The sequence below is a fragment of the Artemia sp. Qi Xiang Cuo genome, chromosome 5 (assembly GCF_049724085.1).
Source record: "Artemia sp. Qi Xiang Cuo chromosome 5, ASM4972408v1, whole genome shotgun sequence".
Taxonomy (NCBI): Eukaryota; Metazoa; Arthropoda; class Branchiopoda; order Anostraca; family Artemiidae; genus Artemia; species Artemia sp. Qi Xiang Cuo.
In genome coordinates, this window is record NC_142798.1 from 45,953,537 (window position 1) to 45,971,605 (window position 18,069).

At 37.9% G+C, this 18,069-nt stretch overlaps 1 protein-coding gene across 2 annotated transcripts in view; it reads right to left on the bottom strand.

Annotated features, from left to right (window-relative positions):
* The window catches only part of ND-51 (NADH dehydrogenase (ubiquinone) 51 kDa subunit), a 76,849-nt gene that overhangs the window by 51,280 nt on the left and 7,500 nt on the right, over positions 1–18,069 (bottom strand). For both annotated transcript variants that reach the window (XM_089089645.1, XM_089089646.1), the window contains exons 3-6: positions 17,908–17,984; positions 6,943–7,087; positions 4,940–5,033; positions 3,317–3,642 (exon numbers count right to left, since the gene is read on the bottom strand). In XM_089089645.1, coding sequence (XP_088945771.1) covers positions 3,317–3,642; positions 4,940–5,033; positions 6,943–7,087; positions 17,908–17,984 — 642 coding nt within the window. The remainder of the gene's footprint in view (positions 1–3,316; positions 3,643–4,939; positions 5,034–6,942; positions 7,088–17,907; positions 17,985–18,069) is intronic.

Below are 18,069 nucleotides of genomic sequence, written 5' to 3' on the forward strand. Positions count from 1 at the left end.
GAGGTTTTTGCTGGGAGATTTTAACGCCCAGGTCGGTAGAAATAGAGATAGATGGTATTCTAGCCTTTGTAAATTTGGTGTAGGAAAACAAAATAGTAATGGATACAGACTTTTGGAATTTTGTAGGTAAAACAATCTAGTTATAACCAATACGGTTTTTGGTCATAAAATGGCTCATAAGTTAACATGGTATTCACGTGATGGTAAGAATAGTAAACCGAAGTAAAGGTATAGTAAACCAAAGACTGGCAGGATCAATACAAGATACTAGGGTATATAGTTATTGATGCTAAAAGTAAAGATCACCATCTAGTAGTGTCTAGGGTCAATTTAAAGCTGAAATTTCGGTGGGATAACTACCTCCTGTGAAATTGTGATGTTGGTAGACTCCCGGATAAAGATTTGAGAGACACTTTCCAAAAAAAGTTGAATACTAAATATGTGAGTTTAAAAATTAACAATGTGGAAGATGGTTGGAATAATTTTAGAAAAATCATCTGTGAAGTTGCTGAAGGTGTCTTAGGAAAGAAAGCTAGGACTGCAGCTAAGAATATTAGTGAAGTTTAATAGAAAGGTTTAAGTTTAATAGAAAGGAGAAGGGACTTGTACAATAATTATCTGAGTGATAGATCATATGAAAACAAAAGGAATGTAAAGAAAGTGGAGAAAGCATTAAAATATGAACTAAGGAGGTGTGCAATGGAGGCTATGAATAAAAGTGCCGAGGATCTGGAAGATGCAGCTAGACGGCATAATAATAAAATATTGTACTGGCATGTTAATAAATTGAGAAGGAGTAGTCAATCCAGATTTGTCCCAGTTAAGGATAGGAACGGGGCCACAATTAGTGATAAAGAAAGAGCTAAAGAGAGATGGGCAGAACACTGAGAATTTGCTAAACCGAGATAGAGTTGCAGGAAAAGATATAGAAGAAAATGAAAAAGTTTGTGATGCCTTGGATGTGAAGGAAGATTTGTTCTGTGAGAAGGAATTAGCGACAGAACTAAAAGGATTAAAAAAATAATAAGCCTCCAGGTGCTGATAGTGTGGTAAATGAGCTTCTTAAATATGGTGGCTCTAAGGTTAGAAATAAGTTGCTGAAGATTATGAATATGATTTTTGAAAATTGGGGAAGTACCTAACAATTTTAGGAAAACCTAAATTAAGCCACTGTATAAGATAGGTGTTTAGAGTCAGCATGGTGACTATTGAGGCATTAGTCTGGTCTCAGTAGTTTGAAAATAACGGAGTAATTTTAGACAGAGAGATGCTGTAGACAAAGTTTTAAGAAATGAACAATGGGTTTTAGAAAAGATAGAGGATGTGGCAACCAAATTTTTACTTGTGGATTAATAATTGAAAAATGCCTGAGTTCTCAATCCCTTCTGGTTCTCAGTTTTATAGAATTTAAGCAGGCGCTTGATTCAGTTAATTGATGAGGTTAAGTGAAGGTTTTATCCTTGTATCGTATACCAGACAAATACATGAAAGTCATTAGTGCTATGTACGAAAATAACACTGCTGCGGTTAAGGTAGGAAATGACGTTAGCAGCCGGTTTTGTATTAAATCAGGAGTTAAGTGGGGTTATGTTCTATCCCCCTTTATATGGATTATTTTGATGGACTTTCTTTTAAGGAGCTCAGCAAAGGCGATGGGAAAACACGAAATCAAATGGGGAGGAAAAAGTCTCCTGGACTTAGATTATACATATGATTTAAGCATCCTAGATGGAAGTGTGAGCAAAATGAATGAAGTTTAAGAGGTTTTGCGAGTTCAGGGTGCTAGAATAAGTTTAAAAATTAATTTTAAGAGGACCAAGTGACTAAGGCTAGGAATAAGTGAAGATGAAAAGGTGACGTTGGGTAACGAAAAGATTGATCAGGTGGGCAGCTTCGCTTACCTTGGTAGTATTATTAGTAAAGATGGTGGGAGCAGTGAAGATATTAAAAGTAAAATGCTCAGGGTGTTATTTCACAGCCAAGGCTCAGGGTGTTTTTTCACAGTTAAAAAAAGTTTGGAAGAATAGGAAGATAAGTCTGCAAAGATTAGAATACTAGAAGCTACAGTGATGACAGTGGTCAAATATGGCTCAGAAGCATGGGCGCTCCAAAAAGCGGATGAAGATTTGCTAGATGTTTTCCAGAGAAATTGTTTACGGATTGTTCTGAGTACCCGGCTGACTGACCGTATTTCAAACAGTAGGCTCTACGAAAAATGTGGTTTAATACCACTTTCTAGGACTATAATGAAAGAAAGGTTGAGGTGGCTAGGAAACGTTTGCGGATGAAGGATGACAGATGGCCAAAAGTTGTCCTTTTCGGCCAACCGTCTAAGGCTAAACGGAAAGCAGGCCGTCCTCGTCTGGGGTGGGAGGATGTTATAAAGAAAGATTTAAAGGAAATGGGAACTTCCTGGGAGCGTGTAAAAAGGGAGGCTTTGAATAGATTAGGATGGAGGAGGAGCGTGCGTAGCTGTGTTGGCCTCAGGCGGGTTGGTGCTGCGGTGAGTTGTTAGTAGTAGTAGTAAGTTCTTAGATGAATGCTCGTTCTAAACCTAACATGACAGCCATTATTCTCTTTCTTTTTCATGCACTCTTAATGCAAAGAGTAGCAGTAGGAGTAGAAACTAAACATTTTTGACTGCAGATAAAACACCGCTTAAATTTTTTTCATGCCATTTTTTTGTAGTCTTTTTTCGCATTTATTTTATATTTCATTAGAAAGCATGCGCATCAGCCTTATCCTCCACGGTATTCTCATTGAAAATATTTTGGTCTATCCATCAAAATCTTGTACTATATTCATCCAAAAATTTTCCTGAACGAATCTCTAAACAGAAAACTAACATTTTTTGTTATTCCCAAGGATCCAGGCTTCGGTGCTACATTTTGCAACATTAGGAATATATCCCTAAAATACCTTAGCTTTTATTAAGAATATATCTCTAAAATATCCCTCACTCAAAACAATATGTGGCAAAACAGTGTGATTTGGAGATATTAAACGCTATCCTGGGGCAACAGTCCTAACTTATTCCTGCTGAACCGGTAATGCCCCATATTTTTATCTTACATATTTCACTATTTTCATTAAAATTTGAAATTCATTAGTATTTCACAAATTCATTTTGAATCCATTAGAATTCAAAATTTCAAATTTCTAGATAAAACAACAAATGAATATAGAAGGATTACCAAGGAAGTTCTACTTCCCTTAGGAATCAAACTATTTAATCCGATATTACCAAAATGGCCTAGACACCACATTTTTGGCCATCTTAGTCTCATCTACGTAAGGAAAAAGGAGAATGTCGTACCTTCAAGAGATTCGATGAGAGCTGTTTCCTCTCCGCAAATATATGCACCAGCACCACGATGAACAAAGACTTCAAAGTCATATCCACTGTTGCAGGCGTTCTTTCCAAGGTAACCCGCCTTGTATGCCTCATGAATCGCAACTTGCAAGTTGGTACCTTCATTGTAGAACTCACCGCGAATGTAGATATAAGCTGCTCGTGCTCCCATAGCTCGACCAGCAACAAGACAGCCTTCAACGAGCTTATGAGGATCGTGTCGCATGATTTCTCGATCCTTACAAGTTCCTGGCTCGCCCTCGTCAGCGTTTACAACCAAATATTTTGGCCTAAGAAAAAACATTCGTTTACATTTATCTAACTTAATTATTTTAGTATGTCAAAATTATTTTTCCTTTTTTTCTTCGCAGAGAAAATGCCCCTGACCCCTACAATGTAATACTTCACCAATAAAAACGCAAAAAAATAAAATAAGTTGTCTAAGATTATCTGTGCACTTCATACACTCTTCATTAGATTGGTCCTATCTTAATGTTATTCCATCCCCTCCCCTAAGAGTGATCTAAAAATCCAAAGAAAAAATTGAACAACAGTGGTGCAAAATTGTACTTTATTCATGTTTGTAGCCCCCCCCCCCCCAAAAAAAAAGGACTTGAATACAAATATTTATATAGGATAAAATAAATAAATAAAATTAGACAGGGTCTCGAGAAAACTTTATTCCAAAATGTAAAGACTTTCCCTATCTTTTTCGATCAAACAACTTTATTTACTCATTTTTTACCTTTGCTCAACATTTCTATTCAATATAAGGGATGGAAAAACGAGAATCATTTGATACATCCTGAACAGCAGTTATATTTCATATTATGGCCTTGAAATGTGAATTAAAATTTGCTAAAAAAAAGAAGAAGTAATTTTGGTACTTTTGTCTTACAGCCACCACAATCAAGATCTTGTATCACGAACATGAGACAATAACCGGTTTTCATGGTCTTTACACTAGACAATAATAGCTTCGGCACGGGGGGAAACTACATTGTAGCTATATTTTGATTAAATATTTAGTTGTTATTTTGGTTAGATTAGATTACGTATTTAATATAATGCGGTCTGGGCAGCCCTTTTCCATAATTCTTTGTTTTAGTTTTCATAGTTTTGTTGATAAAGTATTACATTTTCATCATATTTTGTTTAATTGCGTTAGCATTAACCAAACTTCACTTCTCGACAGAACTTGAGTGTGGTTGGCTATAAGACACGAGTACCGTGATTTTATTTCAAATTAAAAAAATTTCCATCCAATGTCTTCTGCATGACTTATGAATAAATTACCAGTCCACGCCCAATTACTTTTGAAATTGTACAACTCCAACATGACTAAAGTGCCCAAACTTGTTTATTCACCAAAATCCAGAATTAGCTAAGGCCAAAGATACCGGCCTATTTTAGATACTGTTCAACTAACTAGTTAGTAGAAGGGCTTTTCGAAATTGGCAACATTGAACTATGCGCATGGCATATAAAAATTATAATAGACAATAATTTGAAAGAAAAAAAGCTCCACTATTCCCTGATAACAAGTTTATTACATAACAAAAGTAATATAACTAAAACATGCCGCACCTGCCATCAGACGGTTTGTTCATGAAACTCCATTTCATTCCAGTTGGAAAACCAGCGCCACCTCTACCACGAAGACCAGATTTCTTCATTTCATCTGAAAAAAAAATGTGGATGTGAGATTTAGCTTTAAGAGGATATAAGAATTGAAAATATATTTTAATTCAAATACTCACTGTAAAAATCAGTTTCAGTTTCAGAGGGGTTTTGGTTGTCAGCATCCCCATAGACTTCTTTCTTCTCTCGTAATCCAAGCTATGAAAAAAGGTGATGGTATTTATGTGTGCTCTTGATTTGGCCAAAGCCTTTGACTCAGTTGCGCATGCTCAAGCTCTTTATTCTCTTGTTTCCAATAGAATTAATTTTTTCATTATTCCTTTTCTAAAATATTGTTATAGGAATTCATTCATCCGTCTTAAAACTGGAGACAGTCTTTATTCAACTTCTGCATTTACATGAGACAAGGGGAATTATGATTTTGTCCATTTTCAAACTGTGTTGCTCTAAAGTATTAAATATAACCTATCAGCTACTTACTTTTGGGAAATTTTAATGTCTCATACATAGCTTACGGTGATGCCATTCTCCTAATTAGTTTCAACCAGAAGAGGCTTTCTATTTCTGTTGAATGTTATCTTTCCTCTCTCCACTACATGACTTTCTCTGAATGCTGATAAATGTGAGTTTTCCTTTCTTATGATGTTAGGGTTTCTTCTAGATCGCCACTTAGTCATACAAATATGTCTATACCTTTTGATAAATCTATCAGGTGGTTGGAAATTACGATTCTAAATAATTTACGTTCACTTCGTTCCTCTAAAGTTTTTGACTCTAAGCTTAAACTCCAGATTGGGTACTCAAAACCGTAGCTAATATGAGTGAAATTAACAGTAAAGCCTAACAGCAAATTTGTACTCGACCTAGTGTGATTCACCTCTTGTTGCTTTCCAATTTCTGTCAAATATGACATCCCAGCCCCCTGTACAGCCTATTTTCAGCATTTGAGATTTTTAATATATTTGCTACCGTGGTATAGGGACAGAAAAAGTATGCAGAAATTTAATATTCTTGAAGTTGGCCTCGCTACATGAAGAGCTCTTCGAGTCTGCTATTCCAAAGTCAATTTAAGGTCTTTTCCCACGTTCTTCACCAAGTTGGTTGTGTAGTTTTTCATTATGGTTTATTTTTGTCTTCATATTTTTTTACTTCACTTTGTATTCTGCTTTATAATTCTTTGTTTTGTTTGTTTGTGGCTTGGATAAAAATACGTATATATTTTCTGATTACACGACGGCAACTAAAAAATATTGTAGACATAGTTCATTTGCGACCTCATGTGGTATAACGACAGATATAGAACCTAAGCTCGTTATTCCTGATAGACTAAAAAAAAAAAAAAAAAAAAAAAAAAAAAAAAAAAAAAAAAAAAAAAAAAAAAAAAACACTGTTTTGTATTCTTTTTTTAATAGCATACTTGAGAATATTGTTCCAAGAAAGAGCCCGATAAGCCACTAGCCTTTTACTTAGCCTAATCCCTAGATGTTATACATCTCTTAAACCATCGATTGGAGAAATCCACAGATTGCTTTGGTGGGAACCCAGCCTCAGAACTTTGGGTCTGTAAAGAAGTGGAGTACTGGGTTTAATATGACGATTCTTGCATTACTATATTTGCCTAGCAGCCCTTCCTTAGTTCCGCCTGTGCGTCTCCAAAGGTACAAAGGGCACCAAGAAGGAGCTGTCAATCAATTCCAAGTTTCTGCTGTGATGATGTCTCCCGATTTAGGCTGGAAGTTGGTGTGGAGGTTTTGCAAAGCCTTGTAGTAGGTACTTCTAGGTCTACCTCTACCAAATAATCCAAATATATTATCTTAGAGACAGTTCGCTTAACAATTAAATAATTCCCAAATTAAGACTGAATATCTTGTTGGAGTATCAACTGTAGCAAATTAAAACTCCGGACAGTAACTTCAATGAAAGTAATCAAAAAATTTTGGTCTACATACTTAAAATCCACTCATGGCCTTTTAAGAGAACTTCCTTGGTTTTGTACCAGTCTCCACGGGCTTCAGCGCCTTTCAGTCTCCAATCATGGCGACCATAAAGATTTGTGAAAATTCGATCTTCGTCTGACAAACCTCCAAACTTGGTCTAAAACAGAAAACAAACTCTGAATTTCACAGATATTTAAATAAGACTGTATACAATATAAAATAGGATGAAATTTAAATCACGAAGAAGAGTATGCAAGGCAACTCGGCTGCAGTGACTCAAAATACGGTATGTCAAATTTCATTTCAACTTTATAGATATTTTACCCAAGTTCCAAAAATCCAACCCTAAAGCCCATTCTGTTTCCCGATGACTTTCATTCCAACAAACTTTCATGGGTGTATCTGTAAACACTCCACCATGATTGGCTAAAGTGTTAAGAGTAAATCTAAACTATTGTCAGTGCCAATTGAGATGAATAAAGTGCACAACTGGGAAAAGATGAAGAATGTCCAATGGAAAGATTAGAAATGCACCAGTAAATTATCTAGGCTTAAATTAACATATCATATTGGTTATTTGTGTATGCAACTTACTTCTAAGTATTATGTTCGAATAGCATGTTTTCAACCCTTCATTGCTTGTTCTACCCTTAGATACGTCTTTCAGTGTCCAAGGCTTCCACTGAAGAGTGTTTCAAGTCAATCATCTCACCTACAATCCACTGTGCAAACAGACTGCTTTTTAGTGTTTATCTGGCATTGGGGGAAATATAATGGGATGCCATTAAAGGGGCGCAAATCCTCCCTTTGGTTGGTAACAGATCTAACCCCGTAATATCAAATGCCAATAATCCGGAAAATGTTGGATATTTGGAACCTGCAACAACAAAGAAATTTGATGAATGCGAATTTAACAGGTCAAGACCGGATAAAAAGAATGAAACCAAACCCAAAGCTTGTTTTTTAGTACCACCCTGTAAGATTAAGTTCTCTACAACATTTTTTGTCCGAGAGGTTTACCCTCGTCAGGCCACTTTGGTAAGCGTAGGGAGAATTAGGGGGAACCAAATTCTGAAAACCCTTGAATACTGCTTTCAAGGTCTTCAATGAAAGAAAAAGCATAGGTGATTCCAAAAATGAAGCCTAATTTTCAATAAAGGCAAAACTGAAGGGGGACTAGGGAAACCAGACGGTTAACTTTTAAAAATGTTAAAATTGCCAATAGGCTGTTTTACGAAAATATAATACATCCATTCGTAAGTTGATCATTTTGAACTACTAGCCTACATTGAGGACTGGCGAGGTGCGTATATCACAAGGAACTTAACTGATTCCTTCTATTGACCTTTAGAAGCGACGTCAAAGTTTTCAGATAATTATAGTTTTGGCTACAAAGCTAAAATAACGTGACACATATCCTAGTCTGATCACCCAGCTCTACCATAGGCATCCAACTAGTATAAAACTTGTAATAACATTTACAAATAGCTAGCAAAAATCCACTGTACTTGGTAGATTGGACCCTCGTAAGTGGGTCCTCAATTGATTCTTTGTGCGGGAAACCTTCGTGGCTGGTAACGTAAACCCTCCTATCCTGAGGGATACTGACAGCGTTTTACTTTTTCAGAGGTGAAAATTACTTAATTTTGAAACCAGTCCTACTTTTCTTTGACGAATTTTGAGCAGTCATTATTTGAAGTAATAGGCTGCCAAGTTAAGAAAATGAATCAGCACAATCTCTTGGCTCCCATTTGATTGCTAGTTGCACTGTCATAGACCCAGATAAACCCAAAAATTGAACATTTTATATTCCTTTAGTGATAACAAATCTCTCAGCCACAACCATCCGTATACATCCAAGCCCTCCAGGAGGTGCTCATGACAGTCGACTTTAATGATGTCGCCAGCATAGACACTTCCACTTTTTTTAACAGCTTTCAGCTGATCGTAGCGTTGTCTCTAGCTTTAGCTATCGACGCTTTTCCAAGGGACAATAAAAGGCTACAGCGACAATACCGCATTGGACGACATTAAATAATATTATAACCTCATCGGCAGCCCTTCGAAGTCAGTGCAGCTGTGTTCAGTACTCCCAAACTTTCCTCACCAGCTGCCTACTCGGGGAAACTCTATTCTCTGGTAAAAAGACCAGCTCAAAAGCCTTTCCTCTAGCATGCAATTTATTAAAGATTTCAAACTGTCATCGAAAATTATTGTAAGGATCTTAGCCGACTGGTGCGTCAGGCTTGTAAAGAGGAATAGCAATTCAACTAACACTGAAGAAAATAACCTGGTTCAGAGAAGCTTGAGTTAATTTTGAGGCAAATATTTACTTATTCTTCATGGCTGAAATTCAGCAACTCTGATTGAATACCATATGGACTGGGAGCGATATGTCACCTTAGAAATGTATTTCTATTCTTATTTACTCTTTTAGCAGCAGAAAACTAAGAAGAACAGAATAATTTAGGGTTAGAAAACACATCACGATGCTCGGCACTAGTGCAATAGAGCATCCATTGCCTCCTATCACGGCTGGGGAATCTAAGGCAATAACTTCACGGACTTTCTTATCATAGGCAGCGCAATAGCGCTGCCTAAGTAAAGAACGATGTTGGCACAATGTATTGTTGTTTTTTTCTTGGTCTTAGACCAGGGCACTTCGTATCTAAGGAAATGTCGTAGAAACTTCGAAAAGGGCTCATTCGATTGGAAATTGGAGTGGCTATTGCCCTTTTTAATAGTCGAAAGTGGCTGGAGGGCAACTAGCCCCCCCCCCCACGCCCATCAGTCCCCCAGACACATCCATTCAAAATTTTGAGATAGCTATTTTGTTCAGCGTAGTTGATTTCCAGATAGAAAATATGTTTTTGAGGAGGTCATTCCCCCACAACCCTCAGGGCAAGGGTTTTAAGTTATGCCCTGGGGGCATATAAGAACGATGTCAGAAACATGTATTATTTATTATTTTATTTCCTTTAGACCAGGGCACTTCGTATCGAACAAGTTGTCGTAGAAACTTCGAAAAGGGCTCATTCAATTGAAATTTGGAGTGGCTTGTGCCCTTTTTAATTGAATTGAATTTTATTAATAACCTGTCTTACAATAAACAGAAAAAGACAGAGCACAAACTAGAAAAGAAAGAAAAAGCAAAAACTGGCAAGAAAAACAAATACAAACAGAAAGAACTACATAATAACACAACTATTTGAGAAGGTGGGCCCACTCGTGATCCAGAAGCTCTAGTTTTTTCACATAATTCTGAATTACCTCCTCCACGGCACTCAGAGGCTCAACAATTCCATATTTCACAGCAATATGGTGGTTTCTAACAAAAGGCAGCACTTGAAGAAGATATTGGGCATACTTGAAAAATACCAACCTTATGTCTTTCTTGTTTCGTGCACTCAGGAGCTTCCAAAAAAGAGACAGGTACAAGACATGAGGCAAAGCAACTGCATTATAAAGACGAGCCAAATATTTACGGCTTGAATTGCGACGGCTAGTGACAACACCCGCATAGTGACATAAGCAAAAACTGGGTCTCTCGAAGATTACGACCAATCGGGAGGCCAAGGTACGTAATGTGACTAGACGGTGTTACGGTAATTCCACCAAGCCTGACTGTAGCATAATCTTCAGGGCAATTAAAAAACAAAACAGCAGACTTTTCTACATTAAACTGCAAACCAATATCAGCATAACTTTTTTCAAGACGCGAGAAATTTTTATAGTCGAAAGTGATTGGAAGGAAACTAACACCCCTTCCACACCCACCATTTCCCGAAACACATCCAATCAAAATTTTGAGATGGCCATTTTGTTCAGCGTAGTTAATTTCCAGATAGAAAACATGTTTTGAGGAGGTCAGTCCCACACAGCCCTCAGGTCAAGGGTTTTAAGTTATGCCCTGGTGGCATATAAGACCGAAGTTGGCACAATGTATTATTTTTTTTTTTTTTCTTTAGACCAGGGCACTTCGTATCGAAGAAGTTGTCGTAGAAACTACGAAAAGGGTTCATTCAATTGGAAATCGGAGTGGCTTGTGCCCTTTTTAATAGTTGAAAGTGAATGGGAGGCAACTAACACCCCTTCCACGCCCCACCATTTCCCGAAACACATCCAATCAAAATTTTGAGATAAAAATTTTGTTTAGCGTAGTTGATTTCCAGATAAAAATTATGTTTTGAGGAAGACACTCCTCCACAGCCCTTAGGGCAAGGGTTGTAAGTTATACCCTGGGGGCATATAAGGTTTTTTATAGAAAGCGTTGTCGTAAAAACTTAAAAAGGTTCATTCGATTGTAAATGCAAAGGACTAGTGCCATTTTTGATCGTCGAAAGTAATTGGAGGGCAACTAATTGCTCTCTTATGCCAACCTTTCCCCCAAACCCATCCAGTCAAAATTTTGTGATAGCCATTTTGTTCACATATTTGTAAGTTTAGGAACCTATATCTTTGTGGATGACCGCCCCCCCCCCCCAGCCCTCAGGGCCAGGGTTGTAAGTTATGCCCTGGGGGCATATTAGGTTTTTATAGAACGCGTTGTCGTAGAAACTTCAAAAAGGGCTCATTCGACTGGAAATTAAAATCGCTAGTGCCCTTTTTAATAGTCGAAAGTCATTGAAAGGCAACTAACACCGCTTCCACGCCCACCATTTCCCCACACTCATCCAATCAAAATTTTCGGATAGCCTTTTTGTTCCGCGCAGTTTAAAAATCAGGAAATTATACCTTTGAGCAGGGCACTCCCCCCACAGTCTTCAGGGCAACGGTTATAAGTTATGCATATAGGAGGGCAACTAGCCCCCCCCCCCGCCACGTCCATCATTCCCCCAAACACATCCAATAAAAATTCTGAGATAGCCATTTTGTTCAGGGTTGTTGATTTCCAGATAGAAAACATATTTTTCAGGAGAACACTCCCCCAAAACCCTCGGGGCAAGGATTATAAGTTACAACCTGGGGGCATATAAGGTTTTTATTGGAATGTTTGTTAAAGAAGGGTGTAACAAGACTAAAATGATATGAAATTGAAAGGACTAGTGTCTGGTTTTATAGTCGAACGTTATTATAACGTAGCTAACGCCCCTCTCACGCCTACCTTTTCCCCAAATACTTATAATAAAGATGTTGAGATAGCCATTTTGTTCAGCTTAGTTACTTTCCAGAAAGAAATTATGTTTTTGAGGAGGACACTCCCCCACAGCCCTCAGGGCAAGGTTGTAAGTTATGCCCTGGGGGCATAAAAGGTTTTTTAAGAACGCGTTGTCGTAGAAACTTCAAAAAAGGCTCATTCGATTGGAAATTCAAGTGGCTAGTGCCCTTTTTCATAGTCGAAAGTAATGGAGGGCAACTAACCCTCCTCTCACGTCCACCTTTTCCCCAAACACATCCAATCAAAATTTTAAGATAACCATTTTGTTCAACGTAATTGAGAGATCTGGAAATTAGGTCTTTGACGATGACACCTCCCCCCCCCCACAGCCCTCACGGCAAGGGTTGTAAGTTATGCCCTTGGGGCATATAAGGTGTTTATAGAAAGCGTTCTCGTAGAAACTTTAAAAAGGGCTCATTCGATTGGAAATTCAAAGGGCTAGTACCCTTTTTAATAGTCTCGAAAGTGATTAGAGGGCAATTAATCCCCCTCTCACGCCCACCTTTTCCCCAAACAAATCCAATCGAAATTTTTCGATAACCATTTTATTCAACGAAGTTGAAAGTTTGCAAAATTGGGTCTTTAAGAATGGCAGCCCTTCCACCTCCAAAACCTTCAGGATAAGGGTCGTAAGTTATACCCCGAGGGTATATAAGGTTTTTATAAATATTGATGCTGTAGAAACTTCAAAAAGGGCTCATTCGATTTGAAATTGAAAGGGCTAGTGCCCTTTTAATAGTCAAAAGTGATCGAAGGGCCACGAACCCCCCTCTCATGCCCACTATTTCCCCAAACACATCCAATCAAAATTTTGAGATATCCATTTTGTCAAACGTAGTCGAAAGTTCTGGAAATTAGGTCTTTTAGGATGATAACCCCCTCAGAGCCCTCAGCGCAAGGGTTGTAAGTTATGCCCTGGGGGCATATAAGGTTTATATAGAAAGTTGTTGTAGAAATTTGAAAAGGCGCTCATTTGAATGGAAATTGAAAATACCCTTTTTGATAGTCGAAAGTGAGTGGAGAGTAATTAACCCCCTTCTCACGCCCACCATTTCCCCTAACACATTCAATCGAAGTTTAGAGATAGCCATTTTGTTCAACGTAGTTGAAAGTTCTAGAAATTATGTATTTAAGGATGACTACCCTCGGGGCAAAGGTTGTAAGTTATGCCTTGGAGGCATATAACGATCTTATAGATAGTGTTTTCGTGTAAACTTCAAGAGGGGCTCATTCAATTGGAAATTGAGAGGGCTATTGCCCTTTTTAACAGTCGAAAGTGATTGGAGGACAACTAACCCCCCTCTCACGCCCACCATTCCCCCAAACACATCCAATCAAAAGTTTCAGATGGCCATTTTGTTCAGCGTTGCAGAAAGTTCTGGAAATTAGGTCTTTGAGGATGACAGCCTCCCCCCCCAGCCCTCAGGGCAAGGGTTGTAAATTATGCCCTGGGGGCATATAAGGTTTTTATTGACAGCGTTGTCGTAGAAACTTCAAAAGGGCTCATTTGATTGGAAATGGAAAGGGCTAGTGCCTTTTTTAATAGTTGAAACTGATTGGAGAGCGACTAACGCCCCTCTCACGTCCACCATTTTCCCAGACACATCCAATCAAAATTTTGAGATAGCCATTTTGTTTAACATAGTTGAAAGTTCTGGAAATTAGGTCTTAGAAGATGAAAACCACCCTCACAGCCCTTAGGGTTCTCACAACCCCTATGCCTTCCCAAGGCCAGATCATAATTTGCACTTTACTGAAAAAAAATACAAATGAAGGTGCATTGTCAGTTTAATATACATATACCGATATTTAGTAATCAAAATGTAAGTATTATTTGATTTATTTAAGTTATAAAAGTAAAAACATTTATATTTTTTTCAGTAAAGTGCAAATTATGTTCTGGCCTTGGGAAGGCATAGGGGGTTTGAGCCCAGTTTATGTTAATTTCTTCTCGTTTTGAATTTGACTCGGTTATTTATTGTTATTTCTGTTCGTTTTGGGTTTCATTTATTTATCGACACTGATTTGTGGTAGTTTCACGCTTGGTAGATTATTTGATTTTATTTTTCGTTTAATGGAGCTCTTTACTTTTCTTTGAAAAACTTATTCTGTGGAAAGTTTTTTAATTAATACATGAAATAGTCGTCACCCTTCTTAATGGCGTCTTTACATTCCCGGAAATTTTTTCTGTAATCATTTTGTCGCAGGGCTTACCTTTTTTCTTTTTAATTCAACGTTCTCTTTTAAATAAAACATTTTATACTCCTTCATATTTCGAGGCACGCGTCTCTCAGCGAAAATGAGCTTCCCCAAGGGACCCCCATACTTTCTTCGAATAGTTCTTGAAGTCCAATGCTTCGCTAGCAATTCTGCAAGTGATACAGACGCTTTCTTACCAGTTTCATTTTTAAGAACATTGGCAGCTTATGGAACTTGGCAGCTTTAAGAACTTGGCAGCTTATTTGAGAGGAAAGTTCCAAATTAGTTGTTAGTTTCTATAATCTCTAGTAAACCAATGCGGTATATTTTGGTGGCTTATCGTTGACTGTTTAGTCTTGTAGAGATGCAACTGAAGTCCAGATTCGACCATTAGACAGTCTGAACCTAATCCCTTCATGTTCTAGAAATGCCATTAGTACAGACGATTTCCGTCAGTAAAGGAAAAGGATATGATCAATCATTTTTTATTTTACGGTAGTCTGAAGACCTCCAAGTTACTTTCCCATGCAATCTATGGCAAAAATTGTGTCAACGACAGTAAGTTCCTTGTCACTGCAGGAATCAATAGACATCTCAATTATGGCTAAAGTGTTCATGTCCAAACTTGGATACTTGCTCTTTTAATTCCAAGGAGTTTATCTTGAGGACAAAGAATGATAATGCCCTTAAAGAAGGATTTGAAACTCCTGTTAGTTATCTGTACTGCACAATAGCAAAGCCAGATGACATGGCAACCTTGAGGAGTGGCATCTTTCGAGGAAATTATAGCCTAGATAACGACACTGTATTACACAGGACTTTTATTAATGGATACTTTTTAAGGGTGTTGTATTTGTTCGCAGGCATTAACACAAAATATCTCGAAGGCAAAAACCTGGGTTGCTTATACAGGACGTCAACTGTTGCTGAGCGTATCGCCAAGTCTTGAAAACCATATAGAGACAAAGATCGGCCCATGTGTATATAAAGCCTCCATTCAATTGGAGGTAACAAGGACTTCTTGCTCTCCAAGTTCAAATAGGCCGGATTAGTGATATGTAAAAGAATGATATTGTTGTGGTTAAGTTTTGAAGTAAGGCTAGTGATTGCTTCAGTATGTATTCAGGATTCCCGAGTCAAGAGTTAAGTAGGGTTGTGTCTTATACCAGTTTATATGAGTTATTTTTACGGAATTTGTCCAAAAAAAACACATGAGATAATAGGAGAACATGGTATCTAGTTGGAAGATAAAACTGTCCTACACTTAGATTATGTAGGTAATTTGGGGATCCTGGACAAAAATAATAGGGATGTGAGTGGATTTTGGAGATGTTGATAGCTCAGGGTGTGAGAGTAGGTTTGAAAATTGATGTTGAGGAGACTACATCGCTTAGACTATAAATAAGGATGAAAAGTTGATTTTAAGTAACTAGAAAATCGATCAAGTGAATAGTTTCATTTACCCGAGTAGTAAAGATGGTATATGTAGTGAAGATGCAGAAAATTGAAAAGCCAATGCACAGGTTTTTTTTTGTGTTGAAAGAAGATTGGAAAAATACGAAGAATTTATGAACAAAGATTAGAAATATTTGAAACCATCGTATGACAGTGGTCAAGTATGGCACTGGAACAAGGGCGCTTCGAAAAGCTGAGGAAGAATTAGTAAATGTTTTCCAAAGGAATTATCGAACGATAGTAGTATGTGCTCTCTAACTGACCCTATACAAAACAGTAAGCAGACCAAAAAATGTGGTTCGATCCCGCTTTCTGAGCTTACAGAGCAGATGATTCTGATAATCAATGTCTCCCCTTAAATACTTATTATTTGAAAAAAAACTACGTTTTCTAAAGAGTTAAAGAGGCTGAGTTACAAGGTCGAACCTTAAAACGTACAGGGACTAGGAGGCACAGTTGGGGGGCGATCGCCCCCCAAATTCCCCGTATTCGCAGCCTTTAAATAAAAAAAAAGTTTTTTAAAACTGAAAGTAAGGAGCGACATTAAATCTTAAAACAAACAGAAATTATTCCGTATATGAAAGGGGCTGTGCCCTCCTAAACGCCTCGCTCTTTACGCTAAAGTTTGACTTTCTCACAACTCTTTTTTTTAAACAGTAAAAACTTTAGCGTAAAGAGCGAGGCGTTGAGGAGGGCACAGCCCCTTTCATATACGGAATAATTTCTGTTCGTTTTAAGATTTAATGTCGCTCCTTACTTTCAGTTTAAAAAAACTTTTTTTTTTTATTTAAAGGCTGCGAAAGCGAGGGGTTTTGGGGGCGGCAGCCCCCCAACTGTGCCTCCTAATCCCTGTACGTTTTAAGGTTCGACCTTGTAACTCAGCCTCTTTAACTCTTTAGAAAACGTAGTTTTTTTCAAATAATTTTTGCACGTTTTTGTACAGTTTATAACTTGTGACTCAGCCTCTTTAACAGCCCCCCAACTGTGCCTCCTAATCCCTGTACGTTTAAAGGGTCGACCTTGTAACTCAGCCTCTTTAACTCTTTAGAAAATGTAATTTTTTTCAAATAATTTAAAAAATAAACTGAGTTTCTTTTTTAAAGTTTAAATTCAGTATATAAAAAATTTCCTCTGACGGTGAATCGAACCCGGGTTTTCCACCTGACAGTCAGAGGTCTCGACCGCTGGACTAAAGAGACACAATTGTAATTGTTTTTTAGTAACGGGAATCTATTTTTGACGCAAGCAATTCCCCACAAAACTTGATATTTGGTTTTTGGAAAACAGGGAAGGAGTGATCATATTGAGCTGAAATTTTCGAGGATAAGCTCCCAGGCTCCAGGAAAGCTTATTCTCTAAATTTCAGCCCGATCAGACAACGTTAAAGGGGGGTTGTGGTGGGAAAAATTAACATGGGCTATTATAGGAAAACGAGGTTTTTCGTAAATGTCAATTCGGGGGATTATTTTTTCGGTCTGAAAATATCAAAAGGCCCTAACAGGTCGAATTCTGCTTCGAATGAGTCCTCATTCACCCGGATCAGTTGCCAACTGTGGCCTGTAGGCGTGGCTAACAAGAAAAAAAGAGAAATGAACTTTAAGTGGCTATATTTGGTTTTTTGAAAACAGGGAAGGAGTGATCGGATTGGGCTGAGATTTCGAGGATAAGCTCCCGGGCCCTAGGAAAGCTTAACCTCTAAATTTCAGCCCAATAGGACAATGTTAAAGGGGGGCTGTGGTGGGAGGTTCGAAACTTCCGGCCCAGTTTACCCCATGAAGATAAAGTTGGAAGAGGATGAAACTTTTGCACGTTTCTTAGTTTGAGTTTGGGCTACAAATGCAATCACCGCCGTCTCTCTGCGACCTCTAGGACCTGAAATCGCTTAACATTGTGGTGGGTCGCCTCTTTATAGAGGCACAAGTGTGCCTCCTTGATCTAGTTTAGGTATTTACTTGTCATTGCTAGAACAGCCAGGGAGTTTACTTCAGCCCAAAATGAAGCATTTTAAAAAATACTTATCGTCTCCCCGAAATTAGTTTTACGGGCCACTGAAGTCAGTAGTAACAGCCTAATGGTGTCTATCATAAACGCAACTACAGACAAGCCGATATGCCAAACGAACAATCTTATTCCGTTACTCGACTATAACCCATTATCAGACTTACTCTGGCTGGGGCTTCTTGTTTGGCTTCAGTCGTATTTGTTCGAAACGGGACTACACAGCATCTCAAGGAGGTAGTGCCTGTAAAAAAAAAAAATAAAAAAAAAATAAATAAATAAAAAAAAAAAAAAAAAAAAATGGAACCAAATTCCACAACAACATACAG